We start from the raw sequence: 21,283 nt of genomic DNA on the forward strand, positions 1-21,283 counted from the left end.
CCAACAAGAGTTCAAGTAGATGAACACTCCCACATATTTCCACCACCAGCTTTTATGACCCCAGAGCCACAGCTGCCCTCCTGCCTCCATAGGAGACCTTCCCAGATTAGCAGGTAGGTCTGGCCCAGATTCCTATGAAATCACTGCTTTTGCCCTGGGCCCTGGTGTGCATGAGACCTTGTGTGTGCCCTCCAAGAGGGCAGTCTCTCTTTTCCCTAGTCCTCTGGAGCTTCTGCAGTCAAGCCCCACTGGCCTTCAAAGCTGAATGCTCTGGGGGCTCCTCCCAATGCCAGACCCTCAGGCTGGGGAGCCTGACGTGGGGCTCAGAGCTCTTCCTCCTGTGGGAGGACTTCTGTGATAACATCATCCTCCTGTTTGTCGGTCATCCACCCACATGGTATGGGCTTTGATTATATTGCAAGTGATTATTTGCATCTCATTGGGTTTTTTCTTTATGTTTTTGGGTGTAGAATATATTTTTTGATAAGTTTCTAGTCTTTTTTTTTTTTTTTTTTTTTTAAAGGGCCACACCTGCAGCATATGGAAGTTCCCAGGCTAGAGGTCAAAGTGGAGCTGTAGCTGCCCGCCTATGCCACAGCCACAGCAAATCCAAGCCTCATCTGTGACCTAAACTGTTGCTCATGGCAGTGCCAGATCCTTAACCCACTGAGCGGGACCAGGGATTGAACCCACATCCTCATGGATACTAGTTGTGTTCGTTACCACTAGGCCACAAGGGAAACTCCCCCCCCCCTTTTTAATGGCCACATCCGTGGCATATGGAAGCTCCCAGGCCAGGGATTGAATCTAAGCTGCAGCTGCAGCAACACTGGATCCTTTAACCCACTGCACTGGGCCAGGGATCAAAACATGCCTCTGCAGCAACCTGAACTGTTGCATTCAGATTCTTAACCCACTGCACCATGGTGGGAACGCCAAGTCTTTTTTAGCAATGGTTGATCTGCAGTTAGTTGTGATTTTGGTCCATGTCCAAGCTCCTTCTGGGTCCCCGTTTGTGTTCACCTTCTGGACCGGGTTTGGGCATTTCTGAATCAGCATCCTGAAGAGGTTCTCTAATTAGACATGCGAGGGGCTGGAGGGAGGGATGAGGACGAGAGGACAGGTAAGAGGGAGATAGAGACGGCACTGATGCTGATGGCATAACTGCTTGGATCAGTCAGCTTACGTAATAGTGAAAATGGCAATAATAATAATGTTCCAGCGTTGAGCATTTACTAAGTCTCTGGCTCCATTCTAGCTACTTTACATATGTTATCTCACTTCGTCCTTCTAGAAACCTTGTGGATGTTTTTATTATTACGCCTACTTATGGGAATCAAGACACTGAGTACCTTGCTCAAACAGACCCAAATTGAGGGCGTAGGAGCAGAATATAAATGTTTATTACCTCATTTTTTTTTTTTTTTTGGTCTTTTTGGTATTTCTTGGGCCGCTCCCACGGCATATGGAGGTTCCCAGGCTAGGGGTCCAATCGGAGCTGTAGCCACCAGCCTATGCCAGAGCCACAGCAACGCAGGATCTGAGCCGCGTCTGCAACCTACACCACAGCTCACGGCAACGCCGGATGGTTAACCCACTGAGCAAGGACAGGGACCAAACCTGCAACCTCATGGTTCCTAGTCGGATTTGTTAACCACTGCGCCACAACAGGAACTCCTATTACCTCATTTAATACAGCAGCCCTATGATACAGATTTTTTATGATCTCCCTTTTATAGGTGAGGAAACTAAGGCCCTTAGACTGGCACCATCAGCATCATTCAGGAGCTTGTTAGAAATGCAAAATCTTGGGCCCCATTTCCGACCTACTGGGGCAGAATCTGTACAGAACCACCAGGCTAGACCAGAGGGCCCTGTGGGTCTTAAACTCATGTATGCATGAGGGTTCGCTAGAAGCTGTGTTAGAACCCACATCCCTGGGTCCCACCCCTTGTCCCAAATACAAGTCCCTGGTATTTATTTAGCAGCAATACTTAGGCGCTCTGTGGAGTTGCATCCCTCAGGTTCTTTTTGGTATCACATCATCTACCAACATTAGCTGATAGTGAAAAGCAGCATTTTGGAAGTTCTCTTACAGTGCAGCGGGTTAAGGATCCAGCATTGTAACTGCAGCAGCTTGGTCACCACTGCGGCACAGGTTTGATCCCTGGCCTGGAACCTCCGTGTGCTATAGGCGTAGCCAAAAAACCCCAACATTTTCAAAGAGCAGAAATCAGAGTTTTATTTTCAGGGGTTGACACACTTTTTCTGTAAAGGCCCAGCTAGTAAATATTTTAGGCTTTGCGAGCCATTAGGCCTCTGTCATATGTCGCAAAAGCAGACAATATGTAAATGAACAAGGGTGTCTGTTTTCCAGTACAACTCAGTCAACTCCTCTCATTTAACTTAGAATCAGGGAACCTCCAATGATGGCAATGCTCCCAGTGCAGAGTGTGTCTAAGGAATGGGGCTCTTGGCGTTCAGCGGAGAGAGGAAGAAAGGACTGTCTGAGTCCATTGCTCGTACTGTAGGCGAGGAAAAGCAGTTTTCCCTCGACCCTCCTAAGTTTGTGGCTGAGACCCCCTCTGCAACAAAAAACAGATTAACGAGACAAAAACACACCATTGTAATTACTACATAAGGGGAGCCCGCAAAGAAAGGAGACTCCAAAGGCAGCCAGACACCTGAGGCTCACGTACCATCCTGAGCTGAGGAAAGGGACTGGGGTCTGGGCCTTCACCGGGCCGAAGGCCTTTCACAGGAAGGTGAGAAGAGCGGGTGTTTGGTGAACAATGTTTGCCCACCATGCAAAGGAGCCTCAGAAGAAAAAGTGATCTCAGCTAATGGCTCTTCCTGGTACAGGCCTCCTTTCTAATTTTTTTTTTAGGCAGTAAAGAAGGAGTTAAAAAGCTTTTCAAAGCTGAGTCTGCTGGGTCTTGATAGCCTTCAGTTCAAAATAATAGGTCAAAGTGGCACATTCGGGAAAAGCCTGTTCTGAACCCCTCCACACCATATGCCAGGATTAACTCCCTTCAGGCTGATTACACTGTAACACCTTGGGATAACTTTTCTACCAGGCTATGAAATCCTAATACTTTCAGTTTTTGTAAGGTAACTTCTCACCTCATAGGCTATTGTCACTACTTTTTATCAGTTGTGTTATTAATTAAGAAAAAAACACTGTGCCAACAAACTTATATACCCCAAGTATCGTGTAAGAATCTTATTTGACAAGGTCTTGCTTTTACTCAAGCAGCCATATTATTTTCTAATAATAGAAAATACATTGCAAAAAATAATCAAGTAATCACCTTTTATCATTTTCTGAGTGTGGGATAACTTTTCTCCTTGGCCTTATGAGAAAAAGCCCTATAACCCTCAGTGCTGATTATTGTTGAAGACATAGTTTTCTAGCTTATCGGATGTCATCTTGGAGTCCCCACAGGATAAATTCTCCCATCTCCTGTAAGCCATGTGACCTCCCTAACCAAACACCAGGACATGAGTCTTCTCCTCACTTTCTCTCTGGTATGATCTTATTTTACCTACACTGGTTTTTCTTAGTTTCGACTCTCTCCATTTCTTTAATGTTTATCTTATTTTGGGCATTTTTATTAAAAAATTGCTTTCTGTCCTTTATGGAATACAAAATTTTAAAATTTCATTTATTTTTTATTTTTTGGCCATGCCCATGGCATGAGGACGCTCCTGGGCCAGGGATTGAACCCATAGATCGGCAGTGACAACTGCTAGATCTTTAACCCTCTGAGCCACTAGGGAGCTCCTCTGGAGTACAGATTTATTTAAGTCAAAAAGAATGTTCAGGAGTTCCTGTTGTGGCTCAGCAGGTTAAGAACCCAACTAGTACCCAAGAGGATGCAGGTTTGATCCCTGGCCTCACTCAGTGGGTTAAGGATCTGGTGTTGCCGTGAGCTGTGGTATAGGTCGCAGACATAGCTCAGATCCTGTGTTGCTATGGCTGTGGCGTAGGCCAGAGACTACAGCTCCGATTCGACCCCTAGCCTGGGTGCCTGCATATGCCACACCCAGGTGCGGCCCTAAAAAGCAAAAAACAAAACAAGGGTGAGGATGTTCAATTTGAGGGTCTTTAGTTCATTGTGCTTTGAGGACAAAGGGGAAGTGATGCTGCTATCTTCAGACTTAGGAAGTAGCAGATAGACACACCAACTCAGGTGTAATGTACTCAGATTTACATCATCACTTGTGTGGCTGAAGTTGAACGTTCTTGGTTGGCGCGTGCGTCCTGCCCAGCTCACTCGGAGGGACCTGAGTACTGTAGACAGTTACCCTGCAGTTCTGCTTTTTTGTTTTGTTTTTTAAACAGAATTCACGTTTTATTAGATGAAAATAAACGACACAAAATTGCTTGTCCTCACCAATTAAAAGATACTGTTTTCGGAGTTCCTGTCATGGTGCAGTGGAAGCAATCCAACTAGGAACCATGAGATTGCAGGTTTGATCCCTGGCCTCGCTCAGTGGGTTAAGGATCTGGCGTTGCCATGAGCTGTGGTGTCGGTGGCAGACGCGGCGAGGATCTGGTGTTGCTGTAGCTCTGGCATAGGCTGGCAGCTGTAGCTCCAGTTAGATCCCTAGCCTGGGAACCTCCATATGTGTGGCCCTCAAAAGACAAAAAAAATAAAAATAAAATAAAAGACACTGTTTTCTGTATTTTTCCTAGGTGAACCACAAAACTCTTGATAAGAAAACGGGTTTTCCCGGTTATGCATATAAATCAAGATGAGGGAGTAGCTATGGTCTTCAAAAACTTAGAGGAAAATGGGCAAAACCACACAAATCAGTTGTCAGAGTCTGCGGCTTCAGGTTCTGTCTCAACCATGGTTTTCATGGTCCATCTGCTGAAAAACTGAGCCTGGTCGGGGTGCAGATGAAACAGGGGTGCAAGCAGCAGCCACGCCTGTGGGGCGACAGTGGCCATTTAACAGTAAGGGTAACTCCCTTACATTCTCTTGATGAAAAAGTCAACTCCGCAGGTGAGCACAGTTTCTGTCACATTCTGGTAATTTCCATAACCCGCCATCACAGATTTTTAACAGCGTACTTCAGACACAGTGTACTTAGGTCAGAAGCTTCACTGTACTTTATAAATGTGTTTTCTTCCCCTTTCACTCCCTACTTCCTTAACATTTCTTCAAAGAACCGATAAATCCTGACCATTAGATCGGTGATAGTAAACATCATGCCCCGAATGCCTTCAGTGCGACCCTCACGCCATAGGCAGGAACCAGTCACAGAGCAGCACTTTCAAGACCATCTTCTTAGAGAACACAGCAGTCTCCAAAGTCTGCAAGTTCAGATTGTGGCCGTTCAGCTGGTAAGTGGGCAGTGGTGGCAGATTTGGTGTGTGACCTTTGGCAAATTTACTTTCAGTGACTAAGAGGCCTGCATGCACCTTATAGCTTTGCCTCCTAATAAACCAATAAAAGATGTCTTTTAAACTTTTCTCAGATATTTTCAATGATTTTTGAATTACTTTAGGAACTCTGACACATTGTGTAGAGTTTGCTCTGTGTGTCTCTCATGAAGTCCAGATCAGGTTTTGCATTAAGAGTTATGTTCCCAAAGCTATGGGATGTAACCTCTTTTGGGGCGGTGTTTGGGGGTGTGTTTTATGATGTTTGCATCCTTGCTTCCTCTCCATCTTCATCCTGGGAAGAATCCACAGGACCTAAAGCAATTTGGAAACCTTAGAAAAAAATACATAAAGATCAGGTAGCTGTAGAGCATCATAAATTCTGGACAGAAGCTCTTTATCTTTCCCTCTGTTTCCACTGGAGCCTCTGACAGTGAATCTCCACAGAGTGTCAGGACTGGTAAGTCACTGTACTTGTTGGCACAGTGCTCCTAGGACATGTTGAGCTGGCGATGATCCATGTCTGAAAGTCAGGGCTTTGAGGTGCTGGTCTGGGATTCTCCCCAAGTTACTGAGTAAAGCCATCCACTGTTAGAACACTGGGAGTGTTTATAGTGACCTCAAAGGTGAGTTGAGATTGTAGGTTACCTTGGCCAGCCCTGCAGAACTTCCCAGAACGTTTCATTTGAATATCGCATTTAGTGTTCAAAACTGTGGCTTCCTCAAACCAAAAATAGTAATAAAACTCCCTATTTTCCATCACTTTCATTTGTGAATATGACACTAGTAGCTCGAGTGGCTGGTTGCCAAGGAGATGCCAGAAGTTTGTTGCTGGACTTTTTCCCTCAAAGGCTCTTGTTAAGCTGGGATGTTTTTAAGAAGGAAAAATGAAATCAGTGAAATAGAAATCTGTTAACATGCTACAGGGCACAGATGCCTGACCAGCAATAAAGCTCTTCCCTCCGGCATGTGCCGACACCTGCCTATTGAAGAAGGCCCTCTTCCTTCCATCAGTACACCTCTTTCCATGCTCTGAAAAAGGGCAGATATTACACTGTCAAATGCTATAAGCAGTTGCCGTCACTGTTGGAAAAAAAGAACAGTCTTCCTCAGGTATTCTCAATGCAATAGACACCCCATAATAAGCCCTGACCTTCCACAAAGGGCAGAGTGTGGTGATGGCTGGGACTATTTCTCTAAGCCAGGTGGACATGAGTTTCATTTTGGAAGGCAGTTCACTGGACGCAGTCTATACCTGACCACCTCACTGCTCCACGATCAGCCTCGTGTGTGTGTGTGTGTGTGTGTGTGTGTGTGTGTGTGTGTGTGTGTGTGTACTTGCAGTTCACTGGACGCAGTCTATACCTGACCACCTCACTGCTCCACGATCAGCCTCCTGTGTGTGTGTGTGTGTGTGTACTTGCAGTTCACTGGACGCAGTCTATACCTGACCACCTCACTGCTCCACGATCAGCCTCCTGTGTGTGTGTGTGTGTGTGTGTGTGTGTGTGTGTACTTGCAGTTCACTGGACGCAGTCTATACCTGACCACCTCACTGCTCCACGATCAGCCTCCAGTGTGAGTGTGTGTGTGTGTGTGTGTGTGTATAGCAGGAACCATGCCTTCTGGACAGGGAGAAAGGCTGATTGTTTTTTTTAATTTTTAATTTTTTTCATTTTTTGTCCTTTAGGGCCACACCATATGGAGGTTTCCAAGCTAGGTTCAGTCGGAGCTGCAGTCCCTAGCCTGTGTCAGAGCCACGTCTGTGACCTACGCCACAGCTCACAGCAATGCTGGATCCTTAACCCAGTGCACAAGGCCAGGGAGTCTTCATGTTTACTAGTCAGGTTTGTTAACTCCTGAGCCACAAGGGGAACTCCAAGGCTGATTCTAACAGGAGACAGTTAATAGCATGTGAATCGAGGGCAATAGTGCTAGCTCGCATTTACTGGATTACTATGTGCCAAACAGTGTGACAGGTACATTGTACTATTAGAATAGGTACATTGCACTAATTATATAACAACATTCAGTTAAAATATTGCAGTGTGATAGTTTTTAAGAAATCTTTCTCCCTGCCCAAAATGTGTAGTATCCTCCACATGCATGTATAATTACTGTTATTAAGTCTCTACTATGTGCCAGGCATGGTGCCAGATGCTTTATATACAGTGAAATATTACTTCATTATCTCAGGTCTCAATTGTTACACAGAGATACATTTTTCCAGAATGAAAACCTTGGAACTAATTGATCACTTAAAAGGTTTACTCTATTCCACACCTTTTGCAGAAAGAAAAATACACAAGCCGTTAAAAGTGGCCTAAGTCTCTGTAAACATCCAGGAATGTGTTGTGTATAAATTAAATGCTTTCAGTTCAATGCACTTTTATTACATACTCTGTTTCAGGAGGTTCTGAACAGACACGTCTTCAGTTTTGTGACCTAAGAATATAAGTGTGTTTCGCAGATAGATACTCAAGCACCCAGGTGCCAAGTGTTCCCATGTAGGGAGCTTGGGCATAAGCCACAGCAAGAAGGGCTAGCTTTAGGGCTGGGATCCAAGTCAGGGCAGGACCAGCAGCGAAGCCCCCTACTTAGCTGCTGGGCTCCCTGTACATGGAGGCCCCAAGGCAGGACCACCATAGCCCTGTTCCACGGCTGTTTCCTCTGTAGCTTATCAGCTTCTGGCTCCTGCCCCCAACACTCCACTGAAAGGCTCTCCAAGTTCTGTCTTTTCAGCAAATCCTGGGGCCTTTCCATTACCTTTCTAGGGATACCAGATTTAACAAATAAAAACACTGCGTCAGGTTAAATTTGAACTCCTAAGTAATGTGATATTTTTAGTACAGATCTTACTTGACTTGGGATGGGGTCGTGTCCTGATAAACCCATCATAAATTCAAAACATCATAAGTCAAAAAATGCATTTAATGCACCTAATGTACCAAACATCATGGCCCAGCCTAGCCTACCTTAAATGTGCTCAGAGCACTTACATTTGCCTCCAGTTGGGCAAAATCATCTGACACAAAGCCTGTCTTAGGATAAATGGTTAAGTATCTCATGTATTTTACTGTACTGAAAGTGAAAAACAATAGTTGTGTGGATACAGAATGGTTGTAAGTGTGCAGGTTGTTTACTCTCATGATTGCTGGCTGGCTGTCAGCTATGGCAGCGTCACGAGCGAGGATTGTCCCATACATAGACAGCCTGGAAAAAATCAAGTTCAAAATTCAAAGCGCATTCTCTAAAGAACACATCACTTTCACACCATCCTTGAGTCAAACCATCATCAGTTGGAACTAAGTACATAAAACTTACTAAACAAACTTAAAAATCATTTGTTGTTCATCCAAATTTGAAATTGGACTAGGAGTCCTGTATTTTATCTTAACGACCCTACTTCATCCTCTTCTTGTTCTCTGAGTACTTGACCCCATGGCCCAGGAACCTCCTGGAAATTCTCTTCCTTTGGGCAGTATCAATTTGTCATTTTGTCACTTTCCCTTTTTCTGCTCCTGCCTGGTACAGTGAGTTCTCCAGCCTGTGCTGGGAACACTAGCATATAACCCTAAACCTATTTCTTTCTCTGTAAGCTTTTTTGGAAAGGGCATCTATCACATCAGTGGTTCTCAAAGTATGGTACTGGACTAGCACCTGGAAAACAGACAGCAAATACACATTCTCAGCTTTTGACCCAGTCATACAGAATCAGGTCTTTTGGGGGTGGGGCCCAGTGCTCTTTGTGTTTTAAGAGGACCTTCAGTTGTTTTTTTTTTTTTTGGTTGTTGTTGTTCGTTTGTTTGTTTTTTAGGGCTGCACCTGTGGCATATGGAGGTTCCCAGGCGAGGGGTGGAATCAGAGCACAGCCGCCGGCCTACATCACAGCTCACAGCAATGCCAGATCCTTAACCCACTGAGTGAGGCCAGGGATTGAACCTGCAACCTCATGGTTCCCAGTCGGATTCGTTTCCGCTGTGCCATGACGGGAACTCCAGGATCCTGTATTTTCATTTGTTAAGTTTGGCAACTGTTCCACAGGGTTTTTGTAAAAGCCTTATTAGCTCTATTAACCCTGTTTTAGAGATGAAGGAATTGAGGCACAAAGAGATGAAGCAACCTACTCATGGTCACATAGCCTGGTTTGAATCTAGGCTGTAGGATCCCTGAAACCTGCCCATAATCACTAGACACATCCTGTGCCTGCTGTCTGTGAATAACCCAGCATGTGGTGCTGTGCCACCACGGGAACTCCCCTTCAGTGAGGATTTAAATTGGGAGAACCACTGGTTTAAACAATCACTTCTAAGATGTTGCCTCCCAGATCTTTATCATTAACCCTGATTTCATACCCACACTTCCCTCTAGCATTTCAAACTGGGAATATCCTGTGGAATGTTACAATATGGGGGGTGGGGGTGGGAATAGCCCTATAGGAGTTCCTGCTATGGCTCAATGGGCTCAGTGGCATTTCTGGAGTGCTGGGTTGCAAGTTCAATCCCCGGCCTGGCACGGTGGCTCAGGGATCCAGTGTTGTGCGCAGATCCGATGCCTGGGCTGGGAATTCCATATGCCACAGGAAAAAAAAAAGAAGAAGAAGAAGAAGAAAAAAAGCTCTATGGTCAAAAAAAAAAAAAGTTTACATGGTATTGCTGCATATCTTAAAATTTGACCTATTTCCCGGTAAAAAAAAGAAAGTGGAATTCATTACAGTCCCCTGCTAAGCCACCTCTGCAGTCTATTTTTTAAAGAAGTTGAATATTTTATTAAATTTTCTTATTTTCCTGCAACGCTGTTGCTTCACTATATAAAAATAGCACAAGCAAACATAGTATATTGCAAAATTAAGATAACATTGTTCTTCATCTGATGCTGTGCAACCAGCAAAAACTTCTCTTCACTGCCAGTTATCTCCAGTGGAAGATCATTAAAGTAACACTTATCCTTGGGTTACATAAGTTTTAAAATTTAAGTATATTTGATTTACAGTGTGCCAATTTCTGCCGTACAGAGAATTACATAATTTTTATAAAAACTAGTTTTATCACAGATAATTTCAGGAATTCTGAATATTGTAACTGGAGCCTAGCCTAAAAATCACAGGGTGCTGTGAAAAAGACATATAGGGTTATCTGAAGGCATTAAGAAGTTAACGGGTGTAGTCCCTGGTGGTTCAGCAGGTTAGGGAACCAGCAGTTATCACTGCTGTGGCGTTTAGGTCCCTGACCCTGGAACTTCCACAAGCTGCGGTTGCAGGAGCCGTGGGGGGAGGGGAAAAAAAAAGTTTAAGGGGTATTTTTCTCCTGGTAACACTGTTGCAAGTAGTTTCTTTTGCTAAATGTTGCTTTTACAAAAAAAAAAAAATCTATCCGTCACTAGTATGAGACAACTCTGCTAGATTAAGTTGTTTCAAACTAGTTTATTTAGGAGTTCCATTTTCACTTCTAAATAGATTTTATGTATTTCTCCTAAGTTTCTTTACTCATTAATTCATTTTAGTTCTGAAGGGTTACTAAATATCACCTTGATCAACCAGCCAGCTTTATAAAAAGATTTGATGACAAGTCCTGGGTTTTGGAGCTTTTTAGATTTCAGTTACTTCTGACAGAGTTCACTGGCAGTTCTTTTTTTCGAAAGCCCCCGACTCCTCTTGTTTGTTCAGTTTTATCCCAACTTCAGGTAGACTGCAGTAAATAATATCTCCCAAAGCTTCCTGCGTAAAACTGCTGATTCCCACTGTCCCAACACCGTTTTCTGTTGTTATCCACTCTTGCTTGTCTACGAATTTACTCGCGGAGAGCAACGCAGAACCACGCGCAGCGCCTGAGCCGCAGCCTCGAGGCCGCGGGGGGCGGGGCACGGCGCGCGCAGGCGCGGGAGGGAGACTCGGCGCCCTTCGCCCTCCACGTGCGTGGGCTTTGACAGCCTCTTTCCTTCGAATGCCTCCAGCGTTCTCCTAGTTCGAGAGCTAAAAATATTGAAGTTCTGACTTTTTCTCCTGTATCCAGTCACCATAACGTTGAAAGGTTGGAGAACTGAAGTGACTTTCAAGCGTCAAGCAAGATGTTTTTGGGGTGGCCCTTCCACGGGGACGTGCAGCCCCGCCCATCCACCAGGCCGATTTCCTAGGCTCCCCCAGGGCCACAGGTGACATGGGGTCAAGGCATCCAGGATAGAACTCAAGCCTCCAAGAGGTCCCCAAGAAGCCGAGTAGGCCTGGCCTGGAGGAATTCAGGAAGAGGGCAAGGAACGGATCACGGATTGAGATTTTTTTTTTAAAAAAGAACCCACCCAGAAGATGTTTGAAGAGCAGGATACAGCAGAGAGGCCTGGTGACTGAAAGGAGCAGTGGAGGCAGCTGGGCTCAGCCTGGCCTGTGGCTGGAAGGACCTCCGCGTGGGCCGTGGCTGGACTGCGCAGCCCGGAAGACGTTAAGGGGACTGAGGGGCCGAGGAGCCAGGGAGCCATTATCGACCCACAGTTGTGAGTTTCTGCCGAAATTTCCGCATGAATCCACCGCCCAGTCCCACCGGTAGTGTCTTTGTTTACTCTTTGTATCTTTTCCTTTATCCCGAGGTAAATACGGGGAATGGAAGGAAACGGGTGGGGAGAGGGTCCGAATGGGGAAAGAACAGGAGAGATTTCGGGGAGGGAGAGCTTATTGATGGTTTGCAAGCATGTCTGCGCATTGGAATCACCTGCGGAGCTTTGAAAACTATATCTGGGTTCAACCCCCAGAGATTCTGATGCCCATGCCGTTGGTCTAGCCTCTAGATGGATGCTTCTCATACTTGAATGTGCGTGGGAATCACCTGGGGATCTTATTAAAATGCAGATTCTGGCTCAGAAGTTTTGGAGTGGGGTCTGAAAATCTGCATTTTTAACAAGATGCCAGGCTGTGCTGAGGCCACTGGTCTGTGGATCACGTTTTTTTCTGCAGCAACGGTCTACACTAGAGGTTCCCAAAGGGTGGTCCCCAGCCCATCAGAATCAGTGTCATCTGGGAACTTGAGAGAAAAGCACAATCTCGGGCCCCACCCCAGACCCTCTACATCAGGAATCCTAGGGGTGGAGCCCAGCAGCATCTGTTTTCACCATCCCTCCAGGTGAGTCTCATGCATATGCTGAAGTTGAGGAAACCTGCTGTTGTAGAGAATTCGGGAGGGAAAATAAAAGCCTGAGGGAAGGGTGCCGATAGTCACTGTAAGGACAAATAATGAATTATTGTGGAAGTCAGACGGAAACAAAGATCTCTCTGTTCTGGTTATGAACAGGTATAACCACTGTAGTACAGTTAAGACACCACAGCTTTGAGAGCTGAGTGTTTTCCAGATTTTCTTTTTAATTTTATGCCAGTGTCATCATAAGTCTTAGGAATTATTGAAACATTTTCAAGACTTGTATACTCGCTGCAAAGATGAGGGAAAGAGGATGTCAAACTGAGTCCTGCCTGGGCCGGAGTGGGGCGCAGCCAGTACAGATGCTGGAAAATAAGGTGGGCGTGCTTGGCGCTGGGGATGGAAGATGGGGAAAGAGATGCTCCACGTCCGGAGGCTGCAGGGGTGCTGGGGTCTTGGCGTTGGGAGGTGCTGAACCCAGTTGTGTCACCACTCTACCTCACGAGTGTCCTCTGCCTGGATAATAGTACATAACTGGTCCCAACTGGCCTTCAGCCTCAGCCTCTCCAGACCCTGCTTTGTCTGCTCTGCAAGCTCCAGCTCCTGGTTACACCAGTGCCCCGGCTACCCTCCTGTCCTCTCCCTCGGAGCCCCATCCTCTATTCCCTTCATCGCCCACTCGCCACCTGCTTTTCCCTGCGCTTTCGCTTCTGTCCTGGGCTGTCCCCTAGCTGACCAATGGCTCTGAATGCGTCTGCTTATTCAGCCTCCGTCTCTGTCCATCCACTGGGGTGAAGATCCCCGTCCAGTTGAATTCAACACATGTTGTCCTCCTGGGCAAGGGATGCCAAGGGGAATGAAACGCAGCCTGTCCTTAGGAGTCAAGCTACAAGCCCTCAGCCCCCTGGGATGTGATGGGCTAAGAGCTGTGAAAAGGATTCACCCAGACCATTGCCCACTGTCCACCCACACGCAGCTCTCCTGCTCCAGCAAGCACTGTTTAGCCCTAATACACCAGCATCTGCTAATCTTTGAGAAGTATGTTTTTGTTTTTCTAAGAAGGTGGCAAGGACAGTCAGCCTCTGTCACCTCCTTGTAGTTTACAGAGTGAGGGACCTGCTGAGTGACTGGCTACAAAGTGTGCTGCCCGCAGGGCACCCGCCTCTCAGTGACAAATGTTCCTGTGTCCCCAGGAGTAGGGATGCTGATTTTGGAAAGTTGCTCAGAGCTGACACGGGTCTTTGTGATATTTAGAGTTCAGAATCTTTAGAAACTTGACTCACTATTGAAAATTGCCTCACATCTATCTTTAAGAAAAGCCTTTTATTTAAAACGCCCCTTACTTAAAACACTCAACCTGAAAAAAAAAAAAAAAGAACAAACAAAAACGCTCAACCTATACAATCACTAACATTTGTATGTGAAAAGCTTCCACATATTAGCAAACTTAACTCTGACATGAGTAGAAAAGTCAGCAGAGGCCAGAGTCAAACTTCCAAACATCATCAACACAATGCCCTCATGTCCCCTTGGGGACCTTGAGCAGGTGACTCCTGCTTCCTTGGAGGTGCTGTGCCATCTCTTCTTGGAATATTTCCTTCAGAAGTGGAAACATCGCCTATGCAAAGGGGGAGGGGCGTCGTGTGGATGGTACTAACACGAAATGCTGCAGGTCCGTCTGATGCGAGTGCCTCTACTAACTTATGAGCTGAATCTGGTTAGTCTAGATGATATAACCACACATTTCAAAGCAAAGAAGGCCATTAAAAAGCTGACAAATTTGGACACCGTGACATGGCCTGGGAATTCTGTTTTGTCTAGCACTTGGCAGTTGCTTGGTGAATAGTTTCAGAGTGAATGAATGAGGTACAAACCCTTCCCCAAGGTGAGCAAAAGCCTGGCCGCCCCTCTCCAGTGATCCCTGACTCGACCACCCCAAGTCTTCCCAGGACACCCTTCCCCTTTTAAACCAGCTGTCAACACAGGAGAACAATTCTAGACCTTTGGACAGCTTTTCAAGTATTTTTGACTGTGACCCATAATAACACATTTTATGAGCCAGGAAAGATATTAATATATATTTGAAACTAAAGTTTCCCAACATGTTAGCCCTATTATATATATATATATATATATATATATATATATATTTTTTTTTTTTGTCTTTTTGCTATTTCTTGGGCCGCCCCTGCGGCATATGGAGGTTCCCAGGCTAGGGGTCGAATTGGAGCCATAGCCACCAGCCTACGCCAGAGCCACAGCAACACGGGATCCGAGCCGCGTCTGCAACCTACACCACAGCTCACGGCAACGCCGGATCGTTAACCCACTGAGCAAGGCCAGGGACCGAACCCGCAACCTCATGGTTCCTAGTCGGATTCGTTAACCACTGCGCCACGACGGGAACTCCAGCCCTATTGTATTTGATACACTGATTTTTCTATTTGCACCCACTTGTCCCAATAAACATGTGACACACTCCCCTCATCTCACAATCTGCTGATGGAAGATACCAGCATTTTGAAAACAAGCACACAGCCATCTGCAGGAGGGTCGAAATTCAGACGCTCCATCTCAGGGACTCTGAGGCCGGGCAGGGCGATCCTCCCCACACCCACAGCTGGGAATACACCAAAGTCACGGGAAGTGGGATGTAAGTCCCTCTTGTCTAGACTCGAACAAGAAAGCTCAAAGGAGAGGGCTTGGCTTCCGTATCTAAAATATTATCCTATAAATAAAAGATCAGTAAGGTTCTTAACCATGATTTTCCACAGGGAAGAAGTCACTTCTGACTTCTCCAGAGAGGAATTCTCATGAGAGGAAAGACTGTGTGGCTGCAGCTCCAGCATGTCCCCACTTAGTGCCACCAAGCCGGAGAGTGGCCTTGCACAAGGCTGGCACCTGTACTGTGAGACCCCTCCATCAGTATCCCCAACAACAAGCCAACATGGTGTTTGGGGTTGGGATTCTTGGGGAGAGAGTACAGCATGCGAGGTTTTCTTACCATCCTTGACTACAGAATCCTTTTTTCAAATACTCCCCCCAAATCTGCAGAACACAGTTCACGGGCTGCTGCCCCAAGGGCGCACTACCTGCCTCTTCCACCAGTTGGAGGAAACAGTGTAGAGGGGAGGCTTCTTTGCTGCTGCACCAGCTGAGGGCAGGGCCAGGGTGTCAGGATGCTTCAAGGGGACTTGAAGGCATCACTGTACATAGCTGATCACAAGGAAAAGGCAACAGGACTTTGTCGGCATGTGGAGCAGACCCTCGTTTTTGGAGTCACCATTCATAACTTACAACTGAGCAAGTTGTACCCTGCCCACCTCCAGGAGGCGCCCTTCACACAGCCCCTGGCGTGACTGAGGCCCTTTGGAGTTGTGAGGCCTCAGCAGCCTCTGAAAACAGCTTTATGTTTTAAATTGTAAAAAAAAAAAAAAAGTTAAGAGTTGTTGGTCAGAATGTCCAGCACAGTCTCTTTCCCCCTTGACTCCATCCATTGACTTGAGTTTTGCTGAAATGGCAGCTTCTCAGGGTGGGGGCAGTAAGGCTCTTAAAGACGCGAGTTTAGACTCAGACCCGAGACTCTGTTCCGTCGCTAGTGGAACAGGAATGATGAGAACACTTATCCCACCAAGCTGAGGTGAATAAGGCATACGAGGGCTCTTATCAATGCCATTCGCAGTCACTTTGTCAAGAAGCTGTCCTCCTGCAGCTCCCTGCCCTCAGGCTTCAGTGACCGGGTTTAAAAGAGAGAATTGTGCCTAAACTTTAGGATTTGCTCTGAGCCTGAAAGAGACAGGACCCTTGGACACTGGACTCTACCCAGAATCTCTTTCCCTTATTTCTAAACATTTTTGCTGCCATATATAGGCATTAAGTAAGTCCTTGGGTCAAAACTCTCATTACCCTGGATTCCTTGTATATGCACCGTCATATTTATATCCAAAACATAAAAACAGAATATACCCCTGACCTCACCGGTGGCAGTGTTGATGGCAGCATCTCTCTGGATCACTTGTTAACCAGAACATGAGCGGTCATATTTCCCAAGAGCAGGAGAATGAGGATTTGCAAAGCCTTCCCAGAGCACATGTTGTGATTTGGGATTTCAGGAGGATAAAACGAATGTCTCCAGGGAGGTACATGAAAGGAAAACCAGACGATTGGTAGGGTTACATTTCATAACTTGCTGTGTGTTTTTAATCATGCTAAATTGCTGACCAACCTGCAAAACGTCAACCACTCTTACCAGTTCTTCCTAACAGCACTGGGCTCCCCCCTTGAGGAATTTCTCCTTCCAGAGGTATTTTCCCTTAGGTCCCAGAGCTGTGGGATGAGGCGCCCTGCTTGGCGGTGCTGAGTGCTGACGCTTGTACATTAGCACTGGTCTCCGTGCAGCCAGCCATGTCTCCTCCAGGGTCCCTCTCAGCCGCCCTGCTTCTGCAGAAACCTCTCTGTCTGGACCATCTGGCCAGCAGCAGTTTCCAGGCTGCTGCTCTATACTTCTTTGAAATGAGGTTGTAGAGGATGGGGTTGATGGATGCACTCAGATAGAAAAGTTGCAGAGCAACGATGTTAAAATACTGAGAGAAGTACATCATCCGGGAATCTTCAGTATTTATGTAAATGATTCTGCCAACGTGGAAAGGCAACCAGCAAACTATAAATGCCAGAACCACCACCACTGGAAAACAAAACACGCACCAGGATTAGCCAAAGCAAGTAAGGGTCTCCGGGAAACCATCTGAAGGAATAAGTAACGGGAAAATAAATAAGATAAAGCTTTTCCTAGCCAAATCCCACGCCAGAAAAACTACCAGGCTGCAGATAGCAACGATATTTACTTTAAAAGTGAATATTTGGCTCACTATCAAGGACATGAACCAAAAGGAGCAATTTCTACTAACAAGCTGTTCTGGCATGCTTCCTTCCACAAACCCATTTCAGAGATGGGTTCTCTGTTTTCCGTTGAAAAGGATTCTGCATACCTACACAGTCTTTTATGTATGTATGTATGTATGTATGTATTTTGATATGGGCATGACTCACTTTGGTCTTCCTGATCATTTAACATTAAGTAAAGAAACTTTTATCTTAACGTGACCTACCCCATCTTTTCCAGGGTACTGTGGGTAATTCCACCTCTTCGGCCTCTAAGAGAGGCAGGCGGCTTAGGAGCCTGCGGTTACCCATCTTGCAGTAGCCTATCTCGCTGATCACAGTGAGTTTGGAAAAGCGTTGCTGTTGACTGGACCTCGGTATCCCACCCTCAGGGAGGGCCCGGGGTGACCCAGAACTCCTGGAGAAAGGGGATGGTTTTCTTGGAAACTAGAGGAACAGGCAGGTGGGGGCTTGTGTAGAACGAGAGAAGGAAACGAGGCCAGGAGAGGCGCCAAGGGAGACCCGGGGAAGAGGACACAGCCCGGACCGCGGATTGGGGTGTTTGGAACAGGGCGGCTCCACTTACGCAGGACGCGGACGGTCTGCCGGTGGCCCTTCTCCCGCCCGGGGATGGCCGGGCTTCGCAGCGGCCCGCGGCTCCGCCACAGCTCCCGCCCGATGAGCCCGTAGAGGACGCTGAGGCACAGGAAGGGCAGGAAGAAGTAGGCGGTGGTGACCCACAGCATGACGCGCAGTGCGCCCAGTTGCGCGGGGCTCGGCCGGCACTCTCGACTGAACAGCGCAGCGGCCGCCGCGGCCTCGGGCGCCGACGGAGGGGACAGCGCTGGCGCCCTCGAGGACCCGAGGAGTGGCGGTGGCGACGAGGCAGTGAGCCGCGCGGTGCCGTTAAGGTCCTGGACCGCTTGGCGGTCGGGGTCCTGCTCGACGCCCACCAGAAAGAAGAAGGGCCCGGCGGAGAGCAGCGCCACTGCCCACAGCGCGGCAATGAGCGCACGGACGCGGCGCCGAGTAACGAGGACGCGGGCCCGGAGCGGGCGGCAGATGGCGAGGTAGCGCTCCACGCTGAGCGCTGTCATGTGCAGCAGCGTGGCGTAGGTGCAGCCCTCGCCCAGGTAGAGCGAGAGGCGGCAGAGCAGCTGCCCGAACACCCAGGGCCGGGAGCGCCAGAGGCGGTACAGGTCGAAGGGGAGCCCGAGCAGGATGAGCAGGTCGGACACGGCCATGCTGCCCAGGTACAAGTTGGTGGTGGTCCGCATGTCCCGGTAGCGCCCGATCAGCAGCACGGTCACCACGTTGCCGCTCACCCCGACGGCGAACAGGCCCAGGCACACGGCGGTCACCGGCACCAGCGCCCCCAGGGGGAAGGGCGAGCAGCGGCTCTCGTCGCACGGCGGCAGCACGGCCCACGGCGGCTCGCCCGTGCCCTCTACGCCGTCGCTGCGGTTCTCCGGGTTGCCCATGAGCGCGCCGCGGAGACCCCGGGCTGGGCTGGGAGCCTCGTGCACGGCCCCGCTGCCAAAGCTCTTCCTCCAGCGGGCTCGCCCAGCCCCTGACTGCACTGCCTGAGCCCCCGGGTCCCCAGGGTCCCCTTTGAGGGCTGCTGAGCGGGCGGCGCGAAGTCCCCGCCCCCGGCCACCGCCCAGCCCACCCCGGCCCCGCGCCCGCTTCCAGGCCTGTGGTATTCCACGTATTTCAGGCCCTTTCCTCCCCACCAAGTGAACGCAGGAGGCGGCCACCGCGCACGAGCCCTGCCCCGACACGGGAGGCGATTTCTGAATCCAGCGAGGTTGGTTATTGGACCCGGCGGAGCGCGCTCGCTTTTGTGCGTCGGGATCCGAGGGGGATCTTCCGAGGGACCTCGGCTGGTGGCGGCGTCTTGACGGTTCGGGAAGGTCCCACGATACTAATAATAGGAGGGGAGCCTAGGCCAGAATCTAGAGCCCCTCCCGGGTTCTGGTCGTGGCCCTGCAACCGAATCATCTTGGAACTGTCCCAGCCTCGCCCAGCCCAGTTCTCCTTCTCTAAATTTTCAACCGGTGATGGAGTTGACCAAATAATTTCAGCGATCTCGTATTACTCTAAAATCTATGGGCATGCCCATGGCTACTCATTTTAAAGAACAAGGCCTAGGTATTTGAGTTTACATCCGAGTACTTGAACATCTGCTCTATTGTTCGTTATGTACAAAATATGCTATAAACGTAATAAAGCAGAGTATTGGCCAACACCAGAAAGAGCTAAAATTCTGGGAAAAAGACGAAAACCGATTTATGAGTCAGTTCGTTATAGTCCTAATGACAACAGCGGACGCCGAGTGCCCGGGCTGTGTGTGATGTTTGCTTTCCCTTTAACCCTCATGTCCTTGGAACTGAGTTCCTTCTCTCTTTGCGAAGGTTTTCCCATCCCTTCTACAGAGGTTTAAATCCTCAACTTCTTGTTCCAAGTTTCCCTTCCTCCTTCTGGAACTGAAACCGGGCTTTGCCCTGGGGACTCGCTTTACTGCGGTCCTCTCTCAAAGGCGGAGCCGCGGGCTTGGAGTGGGGCTGCCTGTCACCTTCCTGTCATTGCTGTTCCCAGCCATACTAACCCCTCGCTGCGAATCCAACTTCCTCGCACTCTGCCCTCTCCAGCCTCTTCCCAATCCCTCCTCCTCGTTCTTGACACTCTTGGTGCCTGACCCCCACTCTCTCAAGCCCTCCTCCTGATAACATTCACATCCGGGCACAGTTCCTTTGACTCTCTTCTCTATCAGTGAGCGTGTCCTCCACCCACCTCAGGCAGCGGGTCCTGGGGACATCCCTTAGGCCATGTCATTACCAGGACCTGGAAGCCCTCTTTCATCTCAGTTGCAGCCATCCCAACTTCTGCCCTTCCAACCCCTGTCTTCCTTCCTTCCTTCCTTCTTTCCTTCCTTCCTTCCTTCCTTCTTTCTTTCTTTCTTTCTTTCTTTTTTTCTTTCTTTCTTTCTTTTTCTTCCTTTTTCTTTTTAGGGCCGTATCCCTGGCATATGGAGGTTCCCAGGCTAGGGGTCCAATCAGAGCTGCAGCTGCCACCTATACCACAGCTCACAGCCACCCAGATCCCCCACCCACTGAGCGAGGCCAGGAATCAAACCCGTGTCCTCATGGATACTAGTCAGATTTGTTTCTGCTGCACCAAGACAGGAATTCCAGGCCCTATCTTTTTTTTTTTTTTTTTTTTTTTTTGATTTTTATTTTTTCCATTAGAGTTGGTTTTCACTGGCCCACCTTTCTAGCTCTCTTTCTCTAATACCTCAACCCCTGGCAACTCCAATTGGCTTCTCTTCCTACTTTGCCCCTCACCTGCTTCAAATGCTCACTTCCTTACTTTAACCACCTGAAGCTCCCTGGAGCCATCCTAATCGCTCCCAGGAAAGTGCTCTCAACCCTCGTGCTCTTTTCTCTCTTGTCTTACTTGTCTCCTTGACCAGAGCACAAGCACAACCCTGGCTGAGTTGAACCCTCTGCTGGCTCTGTTCAGGCTTCCAAGTAGCCTGAGTTGAGTTGTTTCACTTGAAATTCACACACTCTCGCTGGGTGCTTCCTTGTCCCCCCCCAACCCTCACAGTGACCCTGTTGAATTCACTCTTCCGCCCCCCAGCCCCTCCTCCCCATCCTCACTCTCAGCTGGTGACCTTGCACTTCTGTTATTTTCTGGAAAGAACAGGAACAGTTGGAAGGGACCTGCATAGCATCGCACCCCCTCTTCAGCAGGAGAGGAGAGGGTGTTATCCAAGAGACCGAGCGCTGCCTGACAGATGAATGAGTGGCCAGTGCTTGTACCTGAAGTCAGCTCTGCCTCTCAGCACTTCGGTCACTTCTTCAAGGATGACATCGCTCTAGAAATT

General features: G+C 48.1%; 2 protein-coding genes across 3 annotated transcripts in view; one reads left to right on the forward strand and one right to left on the reverse strand.

The window, feature by feature from the left end:
- The window catches only part of CAB39L (calcium binding protein 39 like), a 722,245-nt gene that overhangs the window by 229,598 nt on the left and 471,364 nt on the right, over positions 1-21,283 (forward strand). The gene's annotated exons all lie outside the window — the stretch shown is intronic.
- On the reverse strand, positions 14,717-19,320 carry MLNR (motilin receptor). Its single transcript, XM_003357839.5, has 2 exons — positions 17,981-19,320; positions 14,717-17,197 (listed from the first exon to the last, which is right to left on the reverse strand). Exons 1-2 carry the CDS (start codon positions 18,873-18,875, stop codon positions 16,827-16,829), a joined length of 1,266 nt encoding a protein of 421 aa, XP_003357887.3. The 5' UTR covers positions 18,876-19,320; the 3' UTR covers positions 14,717-16,826.

Source organism: Sus scrofa, chromosome 11, assembly GCF_054392235.1.
Source record: "Sus scrofa isolate SSC_HxYL_T2T_F1_AM1 chromosome 11, Sscrofa_HxYL_maternal_Yorkshire_Landrace_v2.0, whole genome shotgun sequence".
NCBI classification, from domain to species: domain Eukaryota; kingdom Metazoa; phylum Chordata; class Mammalia; order Artiodactyla; family Suidae; genus Sus; species Sus scrofa.

What these genes read in the sequence shown, in the direction of transcription:
- MLNR (XM_003357839.5), bottom strand. Translation starts at nt 18,875, where the DNA reads ATGGGCAACCCGGAGAACCGCAGCGACGGCGTAGAGGGCACGGGCGAG. An exon ending in GCAGACCGTCCGCGTCCTGC is followed by an intron (nt 17,198 to 17,980) that starts GTAAGTGGAGCC and finishes TTTGTTTTCCAG; the next exon opens with TGGTGGTGGTTCTGGCATTT.